Source organism: Theobroma cacao, chromosome 7, assembly GCF_000208745.1.
Source record: "Theobroma cacao cultivar B97-61/B2 chromosome 7, Criollo_cocoa_genome_V2, whole genome shotgun sequence".
Lineage (NCBI taxonomy): Eukaryota > Viridiplantae > Streptophyta > Magnoliopsida > Malvales > Malvaceae > Theobroma > Theobroma cacao.
In genome coordinates, this window is record NC_030856.1 from 1,205,766 (window position 1) to 1,226,591 (window position 20,826).

At 35.8% G+C, this 20,826-nt stretch overlaps 4 protein-coding genes across 4 annotated transcripts; 2 read left to right on the plus strand and 2 right to left on the minus strand.

The window, feature by feature from the left end:
• Positions 2,453 to 4,838, plus strand: LOC18593363 (receptor-like protein 12). Its single transcript, XM_018124160.1, has 2 exons — positions 2,453 to 3,175; positions 3,320 to 4,838. The coding sequence occupies exons 1-2, from the start codon at positions 2,490 to 2,492 to the stop codon at positions 4,836 to 4,838; spliced, it is 2,205 nt and encodes a 734-aa protein (XP_017979649.1). The 5' UTR covers positions 2,453 to 2,489.
• LOC18593364 (uncharacterized mitochondrial protein AtMg00810) lies at positions 7,689 to 8,504 on the plus strand. The gene is made up of 3 exons (XM_018124161.1): positions 7,689 to 7,990; positions 8,075 to 8,161; positions 8,270 to 8,504. Exons 1-3 carry the CDS (start codon positions 7,689 to 7,691, stop codon positions 8,502 to 8,504), a joined length of 624 nt encoding a protein of 207 aa, XP_017979650.1.
• Positions 8,671 to 10,092, minus strand: LOC18593365 (U-box domain-containing protein 8). Its single transcript, XM_018124162.1, has 3 exons — positions 9,569 to 10,092; positions 9,153 to 9,501; positions 8,671 to 8,775 (listed from the first exon to the last, which is right to left on the minus strand). Exons 1-3 carry the CDS (start codon positions 10,090 to 10,092, stop codon positions 8,671 to 8,673), a joined length of 978 nt encoding a protein of 325 aa, XP_017979651.1.
• Positions 10,961 to 18,644, minus strand: LOC18593362 (protein transport protein Sec24-like At3g07100). Its single transcript, XM_007020537.2, has 14 exons — positions 18,453 to 18,644; positions 16,458 to 17,582; positions 16,218 to 16,356; positions 15,550 to 15,740; positions 14,842 to 14,949; positions 14,533 to 14,736; positions 14,199 to 14,430; positions 13,954 to 14,103; positions 13,572 to 13,728; positions 12,929 to 13,056; positions 12,517 to 12,839; positions 12,245 to 12,433; positions 11,522 to 11,762; positions 10,961 to 11,369 (listed from the first exon to the last, which is right to left on the minus strand). Exons 2-13 carry the CDS (start codon positions 17,523 to 17,525, stop codon positions 11,529 to 11,531), a joined length of 3,123 nt encoding a protein of 1,040 aa, XP_007020599.2. The 5' UTR covers positions 17,526 to 17,582; positions 18,453 to 18,644; the 3' UTR covers positions 10,961 to 11,369; positions 11,522 to 11,528.

The window sequence follows — 20,826 nt, forward strand, 5'->3', positions numbered from 1 at the left end:
CTTATATACCAAACACTGCAATTATCTTTCCTGTAATCATATTGCTTGCAATCATATTTTCTGCAATCACATTATCTATAATCACATTACATTATAAAGTATCAAACGTTACCTTTACGCATCTAACTTAAAACATTTTGAAAGCAGTGTATATATATATATATAAAACATAGTGTAACTAAGGATGTTGATATGACAATCGTAATTTTTTTTGTATATATATATATATCTTGATGCATATATATAATTAAACTGATTTGTGAGATCAGACATTTTTTTCATCACACCAAATCAGGAGACTATGCCCTGAAAGAAAAGGTGGACATAGCTCAACCATCACAATTAATTCCAAACAAAAAGATGGTCATGGAATTAGGCAATGCAGATGACTTTGGCAAGGCGTTGGTAGCATTTGCTTCCAGATGTTTTCGGTCCACGGTCAAGTATTCATGGTCATGGTTTGTCATTACCGTAAGTTCTGGTAATATGCAGTTATAAAATATCCATGCCTTTCATCAGCAGATCATATAATTAAATGATCAGGTTAGAAATCCTTTGCTCAGAGAGATGCTAGGATTTTGTGTGGATAGGATTCTGATTGTGAAGAAGAGAGTCACTTTGCCAGATAGCCAAAAGGAAAATCAGACACAGAATTCGCGGGAAAACTTATTGCAGAGTGAACTCACCAGCATAATGCTTCCAATTTGTGAAGATATTGAAATCTATGGTCTTCCATCTTGGGATAAAAATAAATAAATCTATCATCAACTTCTTGGGTTCTAAGCTTTAGGTGCAAAGAAGCATCCACCTTTTGAAATTTCTGGCAAATGCTAGCTGTGATATAAAAACACTAGAATAAATAAAACACAAAAGCAAGTCTTTGCGTGCTTCTCATGCTTATGAATACTTAAATCATCCATCATCCTTTTACATTAAATAAGACTCCATGTGCTTTCGGGAAGTGCCAAGTCTCCTACGTTTACCTTCATCTCTCCTTGTACATTCCTTAAATCTTCTGATTTTTTATGAGATGACAGAGATGTGGGATTAATGTGGAAAAAAACAAGGGAGAGAGATTATAGCTGGTGATTAAGAAGACATAAGGTATTGAGTCAGGGTCAAAAAAGCTATCTAAAAGCAAACCTGCATTGGGGAAAAATGTGGATGTAGGTCCAAATTCAATCACCCCATTAATTTATGTGCTTATCACAAAGCAAATCTGCAGCATAGAAATCTGTTGCAATTCATTACTATTAAATATATATGTGCTTCACGAGGTGTTGAAAATGGACCTGGATCTTCTACAAGTTAATATCATGGGTTTCTCAATCGATGGTCTTTCATCTTGGGATAAAAAATTAAATCTGTCATCAACTTCTTGGGTCCTGAGCTTTACGCGCAAAGAATCATCTGCCTTTTGAAATTTCTGGCAAATGCTGTGATATAAAAACATTAGAATGTAGAATATGAACAGAAAAAGGACTTGAGGCAACTTAGAATTAATAAAAACACAAGCAAGTTCGTAACTTTGCGTGATTCTCAGGTTTACGAATACTTAAATCATCCACTATCCTTTTCCACTAAATGCTTGAGTTACACCAAGTAAGACTCCATTTGCTATCGGAAAGTGCCAAATCTTCTACTTTTTACCTTCATCTCTCCTTGCACATTTCTTATATCTTCTATTTGAGACGGGGTTGGAGATGACTGGGAGAAAAAAGACAAGATTATAGCCCGTGATTAAGGGTTCAGGCAAGAAGACCAAGAAGACTTAACGTATTGAATCAGGCTCAATAAATACAGCTATCTAAAATCAACATGCAATGGAGAAAAATAGGCATGTAGGTCCAAACTCAGTTACCCCACTTATGGCCAAGTCCGCAGCACCCATATCTGTTGCAATTTAGTCCTCTTAGCTATATATTTATATATCTTTCATTAGGTGTTGGAAATTGATTGGGACATCTACAAGTTAATAATTATCATTTTAGGACAAAGAATTGAATTTCATTTTAATCAAATGTATATAATATAAAGCACCTGAACATTTGATTTATTGATTAGTGCATGATCCCCTACCTAAAGAGCACGATCCGAATCTCCTTTCCCTCAATTAAAAATAGTGTATATAATATTAAACTTAAAATTGAATTTACTTTCATTTAAGATATAAAGGGAAGCAATTATATTCTGTTTAGCTGATATTTTTACTATTGGCCTTTTTATTGTTAATCTTTTATTTTTTACTTTTTACTTTCTCTTATTTTTTGCAAAGAAAAAATAAATAACAAAAGCATGGAGCCACTTGTTTTTCACGCATGAGTTTCGCAGCATCCTTACACATTCAAACATCTGCCTCTACCCACTCTAATATCATCGCCTCAATAGTTCAAAAACCTCTTTGTTCTGATATAAACTGATTTGGGATTAATTAGTTTTAGTCCCAAAGCTCAAGACTTCCTTTCCCTGTTAAAAGATCTTCTTGTAAAATGTTATATAAAACAGCTACAGCACACAAACTCTTGTTCATGTTCATGTTTTTATTAATACTAAATTTTAGCTTGTCACAGGGTGACGAACTCCAGCTGCTCTTATCCTTCAAATCTTCAATCAATGATCCATCTGGCTTCCTCTCCAACTGGAACTCCTCCACCCCGTTGTGCATGTGGCATGGAATCACTTGCAACAATTTTTCTAGGATTAAGGTAATTGAGCTCACTGAAAAAAATATTTCTTGGACAATTTCATCTTCAATCTTTCATTTGTCAGAGATTGAGTTTATCAATCTTTCGATTAATCAATTCTCTGGTCAAATTTTCAATGATTTGGTTTCTTCTGTGTCACTTCGATATCTTAATCTTAGTTGTAACAATTTGACTGGAACAATTCCAAACTGTTCAATTTCATTGGAAATATTGGATCTTAGTCGTAACATGTTGTTCGGGAAAATTCCACCACAAATTGGTCAATGCTCGAATCTAAAAGAACTTGATCTTGGTGGAAATAATTTGGCGGGAAGAATTCCAAGCTCCATATCAAATATCAGCAATTTGCTAATGTTAAGTCTTGATCGTAATGAATTGATTGGCAAAATTCCTCGTGCATTAGGCAAACTGAAGAGCCTGAAGGGGATATACTTTGGCAATAACTACCTTTCTGGCAAAATTCCACAAGAATTTGTTGATTTAGTTTCTTTGATATTTCTTGATCTTGCCAACAACAATTTCAGTGGACAAATTCCTTCCTCGCTTGGAAACCTCACCAATCTTCAATACCTCTCCCTCTTCAACAACAATCTCAACAGACAAATTCCATCCTCGTTTGGAAACCTCACCAACATTAAAAACCTTTACCTCCATAACAACAATCTCAACGGACAAATTCCATCCTCGCTTGGAAACCTCACCAATCTTCAATATCTCTACCTCTACAGAAATATGCTCACAGGTTTGCTTCCTAAATCCCTTTTTGGCCTCAAAAAGCTTATTCACCTTGATCTGAGTGAGAATCATTTATTTGGTGAGATCCCAGAACTCATAATTGAATTGCAGAGCTTGGAGGGTCTTCAACTTGTCTCCAATGACTTTACGGGTAAAATTCCAAATGCTCTAACATCTTTGCCTTATCTTCGAAGAATTGCTATTTACTCAAACAACTTGATTGGAGAAATTTCTTCTTTGATCTGCAATTTAAGTTCCATTGAAGTTATTGATCTAGGTGATAACAGCTTAAATGGAACCATTCCACCATGTTTGGGAAACTTCAGCAAAGGTCTTTCAATCTTAGATTTGCATATGAATAGTTTTCATGGAACCATCCCTGAAACTTTTGGTAAGGACTGTGGGTTGAGGTATCTCAACTTCAAAGAAAATAAATTGGAGGGGTCTTTACCACGATCCATGGCCAATTGTAGAAACCTGGAACTGATGGATTTTGGCGGCAACAAGTTAAATGGCACATTCCCCTATTGGCTAGATACTCTGCCAGAATTACAAGTTCTTGTTTTACAGTCAAATAAATTGTGTGGTGTCTTGCAGAGTTCCAAGACTATCCATCCCTTTCCCAAGTTACGGATTCTTGACCTTGCTAACAATGAATTCGCTGGTCCTTTGCCCGAAGGTATAATAAAAAACATGAAGGCCATGATGAATCTCAATGAACAACAAAGTTCTTTGCAATATATGCAAGGAGAATATTATAATTATTATGTCAATTTGATTGTGAAAGGATTTTGTGTTATATATTTTCATATCTCAAAAACATTTGCAAGCATTGATCTCTCAAATAATAACTTTCATGGAGAGATTCCAAGTGTTATCGGAAAGCTTAGTTCACTTAGAGGGCTCAACCTTTCTTATAACAGTCTTAGTGGTCATATCCCTACATCAATGGGTAATTTGACCAATCTCGAATGGTTAGACCTCTCTTCAAATAAGCTCACTGGGCAAATTCCTGACGAATTAAAGGATATGACATTTCTTGCCTGCTTAAATCTTTCACATAACCGACTTATAGGACCAATTCCTCAAGGTCAACAGTTCAGTACATTTGAAAATGGCTCATACGAAGGAAACATGGCACTATGTGGCTTTCCATTGTCGAAAGCTTGCAACAACGATGGGAGGAAACGATCATCTCCATCATTCTTGAAAGAGGCAGACGATTCAGAGACTAAGATCAGTTTTGGCTGGAACGTTGTGTTGATGGGCTATGGATGTGGACTGATATTTGGAGTCATTATCGGATATGTTACATTCAGAAATGGTGAACCAAAATGGTTTGTGACATTGTATCGAGTCAAATATCATCGAAAGGGAAGAAGATGCTCACGGAACTAGTCAGTGCAGATGACTTTGGAAGTTATTGCAACATGTGTTCTCTGTACTCTATTCCAATTGTTTTCATGGACATGTCTTTGTATTTTGCTATTAGTACTAGTGATTGTTGTAATTAAATAGCTATGTGTTTCATCAGCAAATATATGGCAGTGAAGTGTGGTTTTGTAATTTTCTTTTGCTTTTGCTTAACGCATGACTTCTCTTGTAATTTTCTTTGGATGATCTATTCTTACATGCACCTGTACAAAAGAATCTCATTTCTGTTATGTGGAAAATATAGCTACCATTGCCTCAATGTTAAAACTGATACTAAATTCACCAATTTGAAAAACTAGAATGACTATTCTTCAAAAACATTTTAATAAAAAAGTGCAGACCATTGAAGCAGTTTCAAGGTTTTACATAGTTAAGAAAAAGATTTGACTGATTGGAAATGTATGCAACCTTTGGGATTAATTGGAGAAGGATGCAGCTTCTCGACTAGGTGACTTGAGAAAGAAATTTTGCATGACTAGATACCCTGGAAGAAGAAGGGAAATACAAAGGAAAAACTATAGAACAATATTATCACAATGCAAGATCAGTGAAGACAAAAAGCAACCAATTAGACAAGATCAGGGTCTATAGTATGCTGCTCAATACTACTCTGTTTCGAAGAATTCGTTAGATTACGAAGACCATAAAGTCTGATAATACTGTCTCGCAAGCTTTATTGCGAAGGAAGGTCAACATCCACGGATATTGTCTCGTGACAATACTGTGGATCTTGGCAGAGAATTATAACAGCCTCCATAGCATTATCCCTCACTTACTCTGAATCATCATGTAACAATTCAGTGAGACGATTAACAGCTCTTGTTTCAATTATTGTGTTACGCCTCAAACCCTGAGATATGACAAACGTCGCATACCTGTAAGATATAATCTCACAGACATGCAAAACTCCAGAACACATATCTTGTACCACTTACTAAAAAAGACTAATATACCTGAAAAATATAGTGATTCATATAACTATATCTGTATGTAGAAACTAAAAGGTCATAATTCGACAACATTCAAAGTTAAATCTTTAAAACTATAAAGCTAATATGTCAAGATAAAAGCCTGAATACCAATTAAAGATAGTTCAATGTTCATAACATTTAAATAATCTTAGACACTCTAAATTCATATACTAGATGATGAAACATCACTCCCTAAAATTTCTCACGTGGTTGATCAAATCACAATTTGAAAAAAATAGTGAAGGAAGAAGTGAGTCCAACTACTCAGTAAGTAACTAACATCCCTTCAGCCAGATTAAGCATGCTCAAAACAATTAGGCCCAAAATTTATTTATTCTCATATAAATATCAAAACAAAATTTTGGATAACCTAATTTTGAATAACAAAACTATCTTACTCCAAAATTTTCAATTAACAAAACAAAATATAAATTTCACAAAGTTTCAGATTTTGATTGTCTCCTGTAACATGCTATGACCACATCTAAAACTTGTGGCATAGGTCATAAATAAATCCACAATTAACTCAGTGGCACAAGTCAAAAATATATCAAAAGCAACTATTGGATGCACTGAACAGATATCACAAATACCACTATTCTGTAACCGACGGTATGGGAGATCGATCTCTAATCACAGAGTACATGTCGACATGGCCAACATTTAACCCCCATTGATAGGGTCGAGCATAATCATACTAGGAGACAAAACAGAAACATATATTTTTAGATTACTCAAATTGTATAAAATAGTATATCAGTTTTCTCAAGCATATCCCATACACATCAAAAGCATATTCATTTCAGACTAAATATTTATGTTTATATTCACAAAATCATATACAAATTTCAAAATTAAAAATCAAGCTTTGCATAAGCCACATTCTAAATACAAGGTACAAAACTCATATACATACACATTTTGCATGCTCAACCCGATTTTAATAAATCGTAGGACAAAATATCATATATCATGTACAAATTCACATTAAGGTTAATTTTTACGGTGTCAAAACATCAAAGGAATATCAGTCACTCATCTAATTTTGTCAATTTCACTTTTAAGCAGCAAAGCAGAAAATCCTCCTAGTAACTTAATATAACAAGAAAATACATACAAAATTAGAACTGAATTCGCAAACAAATCTTACAAGGTGACTTCCGATGGGCATCCTAAGCATTTAAGGTGTGTAGCGACTTCTATTACAATTTAGAAACATTTTCGATTAATAAATTAATATTTTATTATTATATATATTTTTTAAATTAATAAAATTTTAAATAAAGTTGAGAATTTAAACTTAAATCATAAAATCAGTAAGGATTTTTTTTTAATTTTCGATGAAAAGATAACACTAATTTCATTCATAAAAATCATATTTATAATTTTCATTAACTTTTGATATTTTAATAAAATTTTTCAGAATCTCGATGGTCATTTGGCCTACTTTGAGCTCTTGTAACTCTTAACCCAAATTTTTTCCAGCGATAAAATCAACACCAATTTGAAATATTCATATCATTCTATAACCAAAATTTGTTTCTATTAAACAGAATGCAAAATTTCCAATTTTTAAAAATCAAAATTTTAGAAATCGTCACAAAAATACCCATATTTTTTTGTTTCCAGTACAATGAGCCTACTTTGAGGTTTTAGTTCTCTTAACACAAGAAGCCCCTAACTGAGCTATTAACAACAAATTAAACATCTCATTTCATACTACAAAAGTCCTCAAAGAAATGACCAAAAATGTTACCTGAACATGGATTTCCTGTGACCCAAAGTTGGGCTTTAGAGGAGTATAAATGAGTCCACACTGTATGTGAAGAGTGAAAATGGCACCATGTTACTCGTTGCAGCACTCTATGTTAATGATCTTTTAATTACCGGACCTGAAGGGCAATATTTAACTGAGTTTAAAACTCAGATGAAGAAGGTGTTCGAAATGACAGACTTGGGTGAAATGACTTATTTTCTTGGGATGGAGGTTATACAATCTACTGGTAAGATTGTTTTGCATCAAGTGAAATATGCAAAAGACCTACTTAACAGGTTCAAAATGAGTATGTGCAAGGCTGTAAGTACACCTTTGAGTACTGGTTCAAAATTTTGCAGAGATGATGGTACTGCTAAGGCAAATGGGCAGTTATATAGAAGCATCATTGAATCTTTACTATATTTAGCAGCTACATGGCCTGATATAATGTTTGTTACATGTTTATTGTAAAGGTTCATGCAAGATCCTACAGAGACTCATTTTACAGTAGATAAGAGGATCTTGAGATATGTGAAGGGAACTATGGATTATGGATTAGTGTACATGAAGCAAAAGAGCAGTCAGTTGGTAGGCTTTTCAGACAATGATTGGGCTGGTTCTTTAGATGATTCTAAAAGCACATGAGGGTTTTGTTTCTCTTTTGGCAGTGCAGTGTTTGCTTGGAATTCAAAGCAACAAGTGGTTGCTCAGTCAACAGCTGAGGCTGAGTACATTGCTTGTGCAGCTACTGCTAACCATGCTCTATGGTTAAGGAAGTTACTTGTTGAGCTGGGATTCAAGCAAGTCAAAGGAACTCTGCTCAATGTTGACAACATGTCAACAATTGCTATTGCAAAAAACCCTGTTCAACAAGGCACATCAGAGTCAAGTACCATGCTCTGAAAGATGCTATAAAAGAAGGTGAAATTGAATTGGTTCATTGTGCAACTGCTGATCAGGTTGCTAATATTTTTACCAAAAGTTTGGGAAAGGAGAGATTTGAGTATTTGAGATTATGTCTTGGAGTTATTCAAATTGAGAATTATAGGGTTGTGTTGAAAGGTAATTCTCAATCTGGAAGCAAAACTGATTGAAGATCAAGCGGGAAGCAACAGCTTTGAAGGTTGAAGAATACACTTGGAGCATAAACGGTGGCGTTTCTTGATTGAATAGGCTAGAGGTTTCAAAACGCATCGTTTTAGTCTTTGTTTAAAGTTGCTGTCCTCAAAACAATGTGATGTTTGTCGTTTGAGTTTGCTGTAATTCTACTTAATCTTATGCGCATTTTTGTAATGTCGTTTAGTCTGTTTTTCATTTTCTGTTTCAAGGCCTAACAGCCATGGTTGATTAAACGTGAATTTTAGTGCTGGATCCGATTTGTTAAGAAGTGTTGTTAACTTTGGAAGTTTAAAATACAAAGAGTTGAATAAAAATATTAAGATCTCTACTGCTCTTGCTGCTCCCTACTTCTTCCTTTACTCCTCTGTTTTCTTATTTTAATTTTTTCCGGAGAAATTTTTGTAAATTTTTCTTCAATGCTTCAGCTTTTGCCTCATTATTTCCTTTCCTAAGGATTCTCACTAAGTGGTCAGCTATTGAAGCCGCATTTTCTTCATTATGAGCTAATAGACAGAGTGCATTCTCTGCAACATCCCAACCAAGAGGATCAGGTCCCTGAACAAGCTCAGCTAACATTGGAATAGCCCCAGCTTGAGCAACATGACCAAGGTAATCAATCTGAGTTGAAATCACTCCAAGGGAATTGTCTGCCTTGAGTTTTGTGTCACTGTCTCCAACTCGAAGCAACTCCACAAGCACAGGTATAGCACCTAACTCAACTAGCGAACACCGAGCTTGCCTTGTAGTTGCAAGCAACCCAATTGCTTGACAAGCTCGTTCTCTAGATAGCATGTTACCATAACTAGCTGCGTCAACAAGAAAGTGAACCCCACCTAAATCAACAAGACCTTACTTCTTTCAACATTGATAGTGCTCTCAAAATCTCTAACAAGTACCGCCTAACACTACGCACAGATGAATTTAACAGGTTAGCAATAATCTCCAAACCACCATTGTTTGCAACAATGACACGATTATCATCAGTACCCAAATTTACAAGACACCAGAGGCATTGTGCAGAAAGTCTTTGAAAACTACCATCAGATTCAGGCAACAACCTCAATATCGAAAGCAAAGCACCAGATTGGCCTATCTCTGTGGCCAACCTGCCATCACCCTGACGAGCAATGCATTTTAAGCAATGAACAACCACTCCTTGAAGAGAAGGACTCGAACTATTTGAGCTATGATCAGCAACAAGACTAGCAAGAATCGGTATGGTATGGCCTAAGATATTCTCTGGGGCATGATTGGATAGTTTGGCCAATTTGATTATGGCTTTTAGACGCATGGCCTCAGTACCACGATCAATCACCCTTTTGAAGTGATCCGATGCTTCTTCCCAATTTGGGTCCATTTCCTTTTCTGACATCCTTGTATCTGTATCACCAAATTATCTAATTTGAGCCTGACACAAGATTTCAAACCATGAAAGTACATTAAAGAAAAAGAAAGACATGGACAGCAATATTCAAAGAAGAGAAGGTTTCATATCTTGAAAATCCCAGAAGAGTTTTTGCATGGGGCAAAAGCAATATATCTATAAACAAAGAATCAAGTTTTGATATTCAGAAAAGCAGATGGAACAAGAAAAAATATAAACTTTAATGGGGTTACTGAGCAGATTAGAAGAAAACGAGACAAGGGTATGGTTGTAAGATAATGTTAAAAAGAAGATGAGAAGAGTGAGGAAGGAAAGGAAAGGAGACGAGCAGAAAGTACCCTTTGGGAACAGATTTTGGAATAAGATTCTTGTCTGCCTGTACGAGTACGAGGGAAGTTGCTTTCTCAGTTACTAGAGCAGCTATTTATAGAGTTTCAGTTTCGTCTTTTTTGCTTTCCCAACATTTGGAATATTATTATTATTATTTTAAAGATATTTTATCACTATATTTGAAATAACTGACATGATTTACATTTTTACAAATAACAGTCATTAATTAATGTAATAATTTTTATAAAGTTTATGTTCAAATAGACTCTAATATGATATTCGATATTTGAGCATTTCTTTTCAAAAAACTTAAAAATAAAATTTAACTTTACTAAACTATCACATAAAATTTTATCATTTGTGAAGCTTTGTATCGAATGAAATTTTATCAATAACACTAAAGTTTGTAAAGTTTTGTATCGAATGAAATTTTATGAATAACAGCAACATTTGTGAAACAGAATGTCCATTTTCGATTTCTGATATTAAAGGATCAAAACTAAATTATAGTCAAAACTTAAAAGAATTGAAAAATAAACACAAACATTTTAGAAATTCCAGAATATATTGAACATGGAGCAATATTCAACCAATGCTTTGGGCAATTGGTCACACGCACCTCTTTCTAAACCAAAAACCCTAAAAACAAGGGAAAAACTTATGAAACAAAAATTTGCTGCCAATAATTTAACTGACACATACCAAAATTTAATCCGTTCTGCACTTCAATATCAAAGCAGTGCAATAGCACATTCTTTTTTCTTCCCCTAGTTATTGAATCCTGTAATGAACAAATAAAATCGTTTCCTGAAAATATTCCGAGTGATCTGTTCTATCTATTCAACACCCGAGATTTGAGGGGGCAACCGGAGGCTGAATACAGATTGAATTTATAACATTTGAGGCAAAGAACAATGAGATGATGAAACCTCCCCCTGCAAATTCGAAGTCATCAGAAACAAAAGCAAGTCATGATGCATAACTTGTTATTACGGTGCCAAAATAGAACTGAATGTCTCTATCGAAAACTGGATTCGAAATGGTTCAGAACGAAAGGAGTAATTGTTGAAACCTTGCCGAGAATTACCAGTATATCATGCATTTTGCTGGACTTGCCGGTGTATTAGTGTTATCCAATCAACATAACCACTGGTACCGCCCATCTGGTCCTCGAGAAGATTTACAAGAAGCAGCAAACCTTCCCTGGGTTGCTCACCTTGTCTTACAAGATAAGAAAGTTGATAATACGAACGGTCGCTCTCTCTTAGTTTCTTCAATACCGCCATCAGCCTTCTTGACATTTCATTATCATGCTCGCTAAGGGCAACCTGATTTTTAAATAGAAAACATAAAGAACCAGGTGAATTAAGTACAACCTCATCATGGCACAGCAGGCCAAGGAAAGGTCAAAGGAACAGATTAACTTCAGATACGGTTATCATGGAGAAAATTTGTATGCACGCAAGTTTCCAGAATATAAAGGAGCCAACAAAACAAGCTAAGCATATTACATAGAAGATTACATTGCCATAGTCATTGGTTGCAATTGACATTCCATTATATATATTTAGAACCTGTATGATAAGACCACTCCAAAATTTCACTTATTAATCAAATCAGACATATTGTACTCATGGCAGAGTTCATAAAACAGTAAGGCCAACACTTACGGCACATCTTATATATGTTGAAGATCAACAACAATATCAGTATCCTTTATACATAAAATGGTCACTAAAGCAGATGAAACATATACTAATATCCAACAATCTTGCCACCATAGAATAACTTCACCAACAAGAGATCATACCTTTGATAATTCTGCTGCAAAGTCCGCCCCAAGTAAATTCCTAGCTATATCAGGCGAAAGCATTCTACCAAACCATATAACAAAGCGGAAGCCATCATCATATATATAAAGGCCTCTTGAATCTAGGCTTTCTGCAATTAATGGCAGTCTCTTCACAATGGTTTTTAAATCATCAGCTTGAGCAGATGGCTACAAAGATAAGACATAAGTGATATTCAGTTTGCAAAATCTACATCTTTATTCAAATTATTCAAAGGCACAAAATCTTTTACCTTCAAAAGGAACTCATCAACACGAATCAAGCTAGGATATAAAATATTCAACAACTTTTTAACAGGTAATGCCATCATGGTGAAACCTGCTGCACAGCGTTCATCAAGCTGAGCATCAGCATATCCTCCTCTTAGAGGTACTGATTTACAGAGTGCTAATCCATACAAACACAAGAACTTTAAGGACTCTGGATAAATCATCCTAGCTCCCAAGCGATGCTGGACAGCATAGAGATTGCGGTATTCTCTAAGTGCTTTTACAATCCTTAGTTGCAAAGAATTTCTAGCATCTTCAAGTTTATTGGTCAAAGTTTTCTCGATTGCTGCAAAATATCAGTTGATTAGAAAATCCCTAAAACCAAGATCCACTAAACAAATAGCATCTCTTGAACAAGGGTTTTGTTTAACTTACCTAACCTACAAAACAAAGAAACAATGGCACCAGTATCAGCCTGACGGTACATCTCTCCCAGATCTGTAACAACTGGGGCAGCTGCTGTATGTACTCTGATACGCCTCTCTCCGCATGATGCCGTGTATCTTTAGATTGTTAAAGAAACATCAGTAACCCAAATCTTTTTCCACTTCTAAAAGTAAGCCAGCCAGTTTCAGCAAACAAGGGAATAACCCAAACAATTAAAATTGATATAATTTCAACAAGCTCAATGCAGAGAAAAAAAAAATGATGCAAATCCAGTTGTGGCTTGCAAACACAAGGAAATATAGATATGAAACATAAAGACCCAAGGTTCAGCAAGGATTCTCTCGATAATGCAAAGGAAAAAGATATATACATATATGTTTTATGAAATAGGAACTTTATTAATTTTATAAGAAAGGACCCAAAGTTCTGTCAGCGACAAGCTCTTCCTGATCAAAATTAATTGTAAAAGGAACCAGTGACTAGCCTTTTTAGATAAGGATCAGGTTAGATATAACATGACTCAATTAAGGAACTTCACAAATTTAATCAAGTAAAATTTTCGCTCCAAGAAGACGCTCACAGCTACTGTAAACAGAGCCACACAATACCAAGCATCCCACTCAAAGGATACAGTAAAGCGACTTGGAAATAAACAGTTTGAGTTGTCAGCAGTGTCTCCTCAAGGGATAACTGCATCGCATATGCTTTATCACAATCCACAGCCGGAAGTGCTAATAAATCTGTGGACCTCAGCATAAAGTTCCCATGATAAGATGTAAATCGAATCCCTGGTGAAAGTACCAAATGACAAGAATCAACTGCTTTGTTCTAACAAAATCATACGGAAAAAAAAAAAGAACAAATAAATAGCATTTTCTATGAGCATTAGCCCCTATTGGCATATAGATTGAAAGGGCAAATCATGTAGCTAACCCCAACTACATTGGGATTAAGGCTTGATAGCATTGAGTTACCAGTGGATTCAACAATAAATAACAAAAGAACAGGCAGACCTTTTCCACATCTTATGCGCATAACTGCTTCCCAGGCTGTTTCCCTCGTGAGATCTCTGGCTAATTCATGCCTCAACTTCTCTCCATGAATGCCGGATTGGAAGTTCGGGTAATAATATACTTGACCTCCGGTATATTTTGCCAGGGTTCCTACATTCATAAAAGAGATATCAAGTATGATTGAAAGCTCTTCTAACTTCAATATCATTTTTAACTTCAAAGTCCAAAAGGACATGATTTTGTACCTAGGGAAGCTACGTCAGTGTATTTGTCACTGAAAGCATAAATATTAACCCCTATCTGGTATTTTGTAAGATCAGCAGCCATTTGCTTGTAGAAGGGATCTTCTGGTAATCTCAATGTATGTTCCTTATCAGTTCCATACACACGAAGATCATCTCCACGCAACTTCAAGCGCCCAACCCCCAGCGAAGGCAATGTGTTCTGGAAAATTAGCAACTTTCCTCCAAGTTGACTCTGCAATAAATAGGTGGCCAAACAACCATTAAAGAATACAATCATCAGCAAGAAACTAAAACGCATCTCATTGTTAAAACCTCATAGTAGCAAACAACACACCATAACCATGAATGCTGCTTTAAGTGCAGGACCAAAAGCAGATTCCACATTCACATTGTCCTGAAACATAGAGGGCAAGCTATCTAGGAATGTTTCAACCACATTTCTTGATTCAGACAAGTTGACAAGGAGATCATCTGGCAATGGCACAAATATATCATCCAGATCTGAAACTACCATCATTTGAGGTTGTGTAAGAGATGACTGCAGAGACAAAAACCAAAAGTTAGTTTGGAAGTACTTCAGCTGAAATAGAGAAAAATTGAGGCATCTCAGAAAACTTTTCCACTGATCACGCAAGTCACTTGCCTTCATATTGTAAAAATGAATTGTGCTATCGAAAGTAATGAATCCAATCTGTGTTCTAGGGAAGCCTGGCAGCTCATCCAAACATGAACGGATAGTTTGGGCAACAACCTATACAGATATGTTCTAAGTCAGCAGAAACCATTACCATGCAAATACAATAAGCAGAAGTACAGAAAGAAGAGAGAAAAGCAGCATGGCCTCTTATCACCAAAAGGCACAAGTAGAAAGTATGCAGACCCAAAATTACTTATATAATCAACTATGATTGGGGAAATGCTGAGAACAACCCGGATAAACAATCACCTAAACAAGCTTTACAGTGTCAGCCAAACCCTGTAATTTAGCAGCAAGGCTAACTCACATGCTTCTTTTCTTTCTACAGATGCCGTAACAAGGCAAAAGAATCTTACAAGCCTTAATTAATAAACAAGTTTGTTTGAGACAAATTGTGGCAAAGCCAGCCCATCTACTTAGCACAAATATACATCACACAAACACCAGATAACCCCTCTGAAAAGCTATAATATAGAGTACTAATAGCTGTACAAGAAAAGAAAAAGCAGCCTGGTCAACTGTAATTCACATGTTTGTGATTCACATGACAATGAGACAACTTTGCCATTATGATCACCATTTGAATAACACAATGCTTTCTTACAAGACAATATGAGATGAAACATAATCAACTGCTTTAAAGGAAATGCTTACCTCAATCATACCACTTCTTACTGCAGATATTGAAACATCAATGAGAAAAAAATATAGTGGCGGCATTGGAGGCCGCACCATGTATTCAGTTGGTGCAACAAATTCCACACTGCCTTTTGTAAGCTCAGGCCGCTGATCCAAATCAATTCTTCTTCCAGTAGCATCCACATTTGCAAAATACTCACCAGGAACTGCACATGGAAGTTGAATCAAATAAGCATAGATGCAATGTAATACCAACTATTAAAGAGATTTACAAAGAAAAAAATCATAAGTCTGCCACAAAATATAACCAATTGGATACAACTGAAAGAAAAACAAAAATTACTTCGCCAACAAAGAAGAGATAGTTGACCTGCTATGTGAAATTCCAGACCACACCCATATTAAATCAATTGAAAGAATACATTATGCATTTGCACATTACCAATGAATTATGATAGTTTAAAATAGTGTAAGGGGAGATGCCCATAGCAAGCAAGTATGTAGAAGTAAGGGATAAGCTCATTGCCCTCCAATAGTAGGACATTCCAGAGACAAAAGATAAAATAGATAACAGATTAAAGAATGTACGGCATTGAAAACGATGCTGTACGCATCAGTCACAACTCAAAACACTTGATGTCACTCATTGCACAATCTTTGCTTCGTAAGTTAAATGAGTTTACCATCATTTAGTAAAGAACAGATGTTGCAACGCCACTTTCTTCCAGCATCTGTAAATGTGACATGGGGATTCACATAAGTGCGGCATCTTCTACAACGAATAATACCAGTTGAAGCGAAATTAATTACTGGCACTTCTTCCTGTAAGAACAGTAATTGACAGGAAAAATATATAAGTCTTCAACAAAATACAGTTACTGCATACCTAAAGGTAAACTGATATTGATTCTTGAGCCACTTACCCCTTCAGGAGCCTCTGCAAGAGGACAAACAACTGCTCCAAGAGGCAAATGCCATCTTGAAACTAAAGATTGGGAATTTGGTATAGCACTTGTAGTAAGTCGTAGGTATCTAGGATCACAATTCATAGGGTATGTCTCAACGAAAGAACTTGGCTCCACATCACCATCCAATGGCCTAGGAAGTGTTTTATAATCAAGTCCTGGCTCAATTGATCCTGGCATAGATGCAAGCGAGAGAGAACTAAAATCTTCCGTCAAGCTTTGGATGCCACCAATAGGAGGTGCAGAGCCTGGATGTTGCATTTGGTCCCTTGTTTGGTAGCCCAGGGGAGCTGCCACTGGTGGAGGAGGAACATAACTTCCTTGCTGAATAGGAAAGGGAGAAGATGATACTGGTGGAGGAGGCATAAAACTTCCTTGCTGAGCAGGAAACGGTGATGGTGCTTGTGAAACTGCAGGCTGCTTGCTTGGATATCCAGGAAAAGAAGGCTGGAAAGTGGATTTGGTAGCAGAATAAGATGTATCTGGAGTGGGGAAAGAAGGCTGAAAATTGGGTCTAGGCCCTGAAGGCAATGAATCTGATGGAGGTTGAGGAACATTCACACTGGATGGAGGAAAATTTACAATTTGTGGTGGAAATCCCATTGGCACTGGTGGTACTTGTGATGGTGGCCGGAAAGAAACTGGTGGAGCTGATACTTGACTTGCAGGAGGTTGAAATGGTGGCTGCCCCATAGGTGGTACACGAGTAGGAGGAGCTTGGGCTGTTGAAGGAAATGGTGGTGTTGGAAATCGCTGATAAAGTCCCCCAGCAGGTGGCGCAGATGTTATGGGTGGAGATGCAACTGATGGATCACTAAAACGAACGGGTCCAGCTGCTGGCCCAGCTGATGAGAAAGGTGTCATAGTTGGGGGAGCACCTGGTGGAGTGGGTCTAAAATTGCTGGCCTCTGATCCCACCACAGGACCAGATGATGAAAAAGGTGTCATAGTTGGAGGAGCAGAAGCAAAAGGGGTAGAGGAAGGTCTCATGGGAAAAGTCGGCCGACTGGGGTTCTCAGTCCCCATGGTTTTCAATAATATGACTAAGTATACTACTTAATAGGCAATCTCTCACAACTAAACCTGCCAACAGAAGTAATATCAAAGTTGTGAGCATTCATAAAAGAAAATTAATGAAACACCAGTACATTTTAGCTAATCAAGACCTACGAAAGCAAGAAATTTTTCATAGACATTGTCAATGACTTCAATCTCATCGGGAATCAAGCCTCCGGTACTCCTAACTAAAAATTTCAAATTATCACCTTTTTCAACCTTATTGCAGTCACTAATTCCATGCTGCCCGTAACTTAAGGGTGGGAAAAGAGAACAACTGCCTCCCTGAATCTGGAACAGAATGTTACCTAATAATACCATCTGTCACTAATTCAACTTCCACCAGCCATGTTTAACTTCCATGCCACTCATAATTTACAAAAAAGAAATTGCAATCACATCCTTGAACCTAAGGCAAAAACATTACCAAAGCACAATCGACCTCAACAATTACCTTCCAACTCGCAAACAGCTTTAAAGACCACATACAACATAATTAAGCTCAAAAAGACTTTGATTTCTCCCTTTTTCTCAAATTGTATGCACTTCTAAGCAATAATATTCATATAACAACTGTAACACAAAGTTTGACAATCAAAGGAAGCTTCCAGAACACTCTAGAACATTCGAAATTCAATTCAATTCAAACTAATTTCCGAAGAAAAAGCTCAACTCTTCAATTCAATACCAATCTAACTCCCAACTAAAAACAGTTCAGATTCAAAACTTCACAACCATTCAATTCATCAACTGAATTCCCAATCAACTAATCCATATTCGCTACCTTAGCTTCACTTCTGACTTAAAAGTCACCTATTTACACAGTGTCACACCCGCAACCGAGAAAAATCAAGAAAAAAACCAAAAAAAAAAAAAGAAAGAAAGTGTAAGACTAACCGGCGTCGTACAGCGTCAGTGGCAGGCCATCGGAGATCTAACTGAACAGCTACGTATTTGAGCGACTTCTCCGAAGCCGAGATCTAAAGAGAGAAGAGGATTCCGTTCGGGGAATTGCAGATCGAGAGAAGGATTTCAGCTTTTGGGGCAATCTGGGGTTTTTATTTTAATATATATTTTATTTTCTTCTGTACTGCCTGCCTGCAAAGAAAGAAGCTCTCTCTTCTTTCCTCTGTTCTTTCTTGCCTCACTTGTTTGGGCTTGTTGAAGTATTTAGGGCCCAATTAGAGCAAGCTGATTTTGGGCCAATGGTTTCTAGGCCCAAATAACCCAAACCAGTCCAAAAAAAGAATTTGGGCCTACATTTAATTTACCTCATTATAAAAATAACATGATTATCAAAACTCGAGAATTTGAAAATTTTAAATTCAAATATGGGGGACGAAAAAAATTTTTGTTTCTTCATATTCCTCTCGAGTTTTTTTTTTTAATTTAGGTTACTCTCTTTTATATAAACAAAACCGTCTATGCCTTTAAATGTTTGTTTTTCTTTAATTTTTACGAAAATTAAAATAAAAATTTTTTGTATTTGATATATTTTATATTAAAATTTTAAAGATTTTTATAATATAGACATTCAATGTTGTTTTATATTAAAAATAAAAAAAATGAAAATACACAAACCCTAATCAAAGAGTAAATGATTTCAATTTGTTGAGCATCCCCAAGTTAGGTTCATGGATAACCACAAAGCACTCAAGAACTATACAAATTGTCTTAATCAAAAAAACAAACAACTACACCTATTATATCCACATCAGAAAGAGTCAACAGATCAGCCGACCATTTCATGGGGCCCAATTTGTATTCAACAATCAGAATGGATCATTGTATAAATATATATTGTACACACACACACAAAGCCTTGATAAAGACCACACATCCTTATAAATCTATGTTTGATGTTGACCAATATGCAAGATCATTGGCTATCTCATGTGGCTATGGATCCCATCTAATGGTTGTAAGATATTGTCCTCTCATCAATGCATGAACGTGGGAACAGTTGGATAACATGAGGGTCTCTGCTTTTTGTGGGAAAATTATTCAATTAGTCCCTTAATTTTGAAAGTATTACAAATGGTATGAACACCGAGTTGAAGTTTTAGAAACATTTCGATGACTAAATTGATAAAACCCATAAATTGAAGGGACCGGTGGCGTAATATACCCTTATTGAAGATGTTGATGTAACTCAATGATATGGACTTGCTTGTTACCATAATTGCAAGAACAAAATTGGCACATGTTAGGGGTTGTATACATTAGGGTTCATGTCAAACCTAAAAATATCTTCTTAACCTAGGAATTAGCCAATTTAGGGTTTACGAGAGACAATGGAATGTGGAAAGGAATATTTGGTTTGGGGTTAGTCCAATATATATATAATGACTAGCTAGATTGCCTTCCTTAATTATTCTTTGTACAAGTTGTGAGACAACCTCAATTAAAAAATCTTTGTGTTGTTTCACTTTCAATTGTTTGGTTTCTCTTGTTTTTGGAGACAATTGTTGTGGACATTATGTTTTTGAATATGTTGGACAAGACCTAAAAATATTGCCAAGTCAATAGTCTTTCCACCCTTGTAAGGATGAATAATCATTGAATCAAAGATTCAGTATGATCATAAACGTACACTAACAATAACAATGATGTGAGCTTATCTCTTAGGATTATCGTACTACAATAAGATAATCACAAGCAAAAAACCTTCATCAAAATATTATAGGAAACCCTGCACCAATAAATAGTAGATTTCTACAGTGGTTGGATGATTGTAGACTTATATCGATGATTAAGCATGAACCCAATTCTAATATCGTCTTAATCTTTTTTAATATCAAAGATTTGGCATAATCATAATACATTAACAATGATGTGAGTATATCTACTACAGTTATCATATTGCAACTAATCAATCTCAAAGATGAACGGTTTGCCTTAATATTTTATGAATAATTGCAGGGTGATACACTCTCAACAACAATTAGACTTGTACCGATGATTGATCATGAAATCAATTCCAAAATTATCTTGGTATTTTCTTTCCATCTAGAAAATTAGGTTATGCAATGGAGGATTATAGTCAACCTTCCCCTCCGGCCTCCACCCCCATCCTTTTCACAGGATTCAATTTCAAATGTTTGCCATAACTATAAAAGAATTCCACACACATACTTTAATCTTTGACTTTAAACATCTACTAAACATGTTCTCTTTCCATAAACTTGAAGCTAACCCACTTACATTAATTGCTAATAGAGAGGACAGGAAGCTTATCTCTCCATTGATTTACCCACATTTAAGCTTGGTA

What these genes read in the sequence shown, in the direction of transcription:
- LOC18593363 (XM_018124160.1), top strand. Translation starts at nt 2,490, where the DNA reads ATGTTATATAAAACAGCTACAGCACACAAACTCTTGTTCATGTTCATG. An exon ending in TCTGGCAAAATTCCACAAGA is followed by an intron (nt 3,176 to 3,319) that starts ATTTGTTGATTT and finishes AATTCCATCCTC; the next exon opens with GTTTGGAAACCTCACCAACA.
- LOC18593364 (XM_018124161.1), top strand. Translation starts at nt 7,689, where the DNA reads ATGTTACTCGTTGCAGCACTCTATGTTAATGATCTTTTAATTACCGGA. An exon ending in ACTGCTAAGGCAAATGGGCA is followed by an intron (nt 7,991 to 8,074) that starts GTTATATAGAAG and finishes TTTATTGTAAAG; the next exon opens with GTTCATGCAAGATCCTACAG. An exon ending in ACTATGGATTATGGATTAGT is followed by an intron (nt 8,162 to 8,269) that starts GTACATGAAGCA and finishes CTCTTTTGGCAG; the next exon opens with TGCAGTGTTTGCTTGGAATT.
- LOC18593365 (XM_018124162.1), bottom strand. Translation starts at nt 10,092, where the DNA reads ATGTCAGAAAAGGAAATGGACCCAAATTGGGAAGAAGCATCGGATCAC. An exon ending in TCAATGTTGAAAGAAGTAAG is followed by an intron (nt 9,502 to 9,568) that starts GTCTTGTTGATT and finishes CATGCTATCTAG; the next exon opens with AGAACGAGCTTGTCAAGCAA. An exon ending in TTAGGAAAGGAAATAATGAG is followed by an intron (nt 8,776 to 9,152) that starts GCAAAAGCTGAA and finishes TGAAACCTCTAG; the next exon opens with CCTATTCAATCAAGAAACGC.
- LOC18593362 (XM_007020537.2), bottom strand. Translation starts at nt 17,525, where the DNA reads ATGGGGACTGAGAACCCCAGTCGGCCGACTTTTCCCATGAGACCTTCC. An exon ending in CACTGACGTAGCTTCCCTAG is followed by an intron (nt 14,104 to 14,198) that starts GTACAAAATCAT and finishes TTATGAATGTAG; the next exon opens with GAACCCTGGCAAAATATACC. An exon ending in TTCTTTGTTTTGTAGGTTAG is followed by an intron (nt 12,840 to 12,928) that starts GTAAGTTAAACA and finishes GATATTTTGCAG; the next exon opens with CAATCGAGAAAACTTTGACC.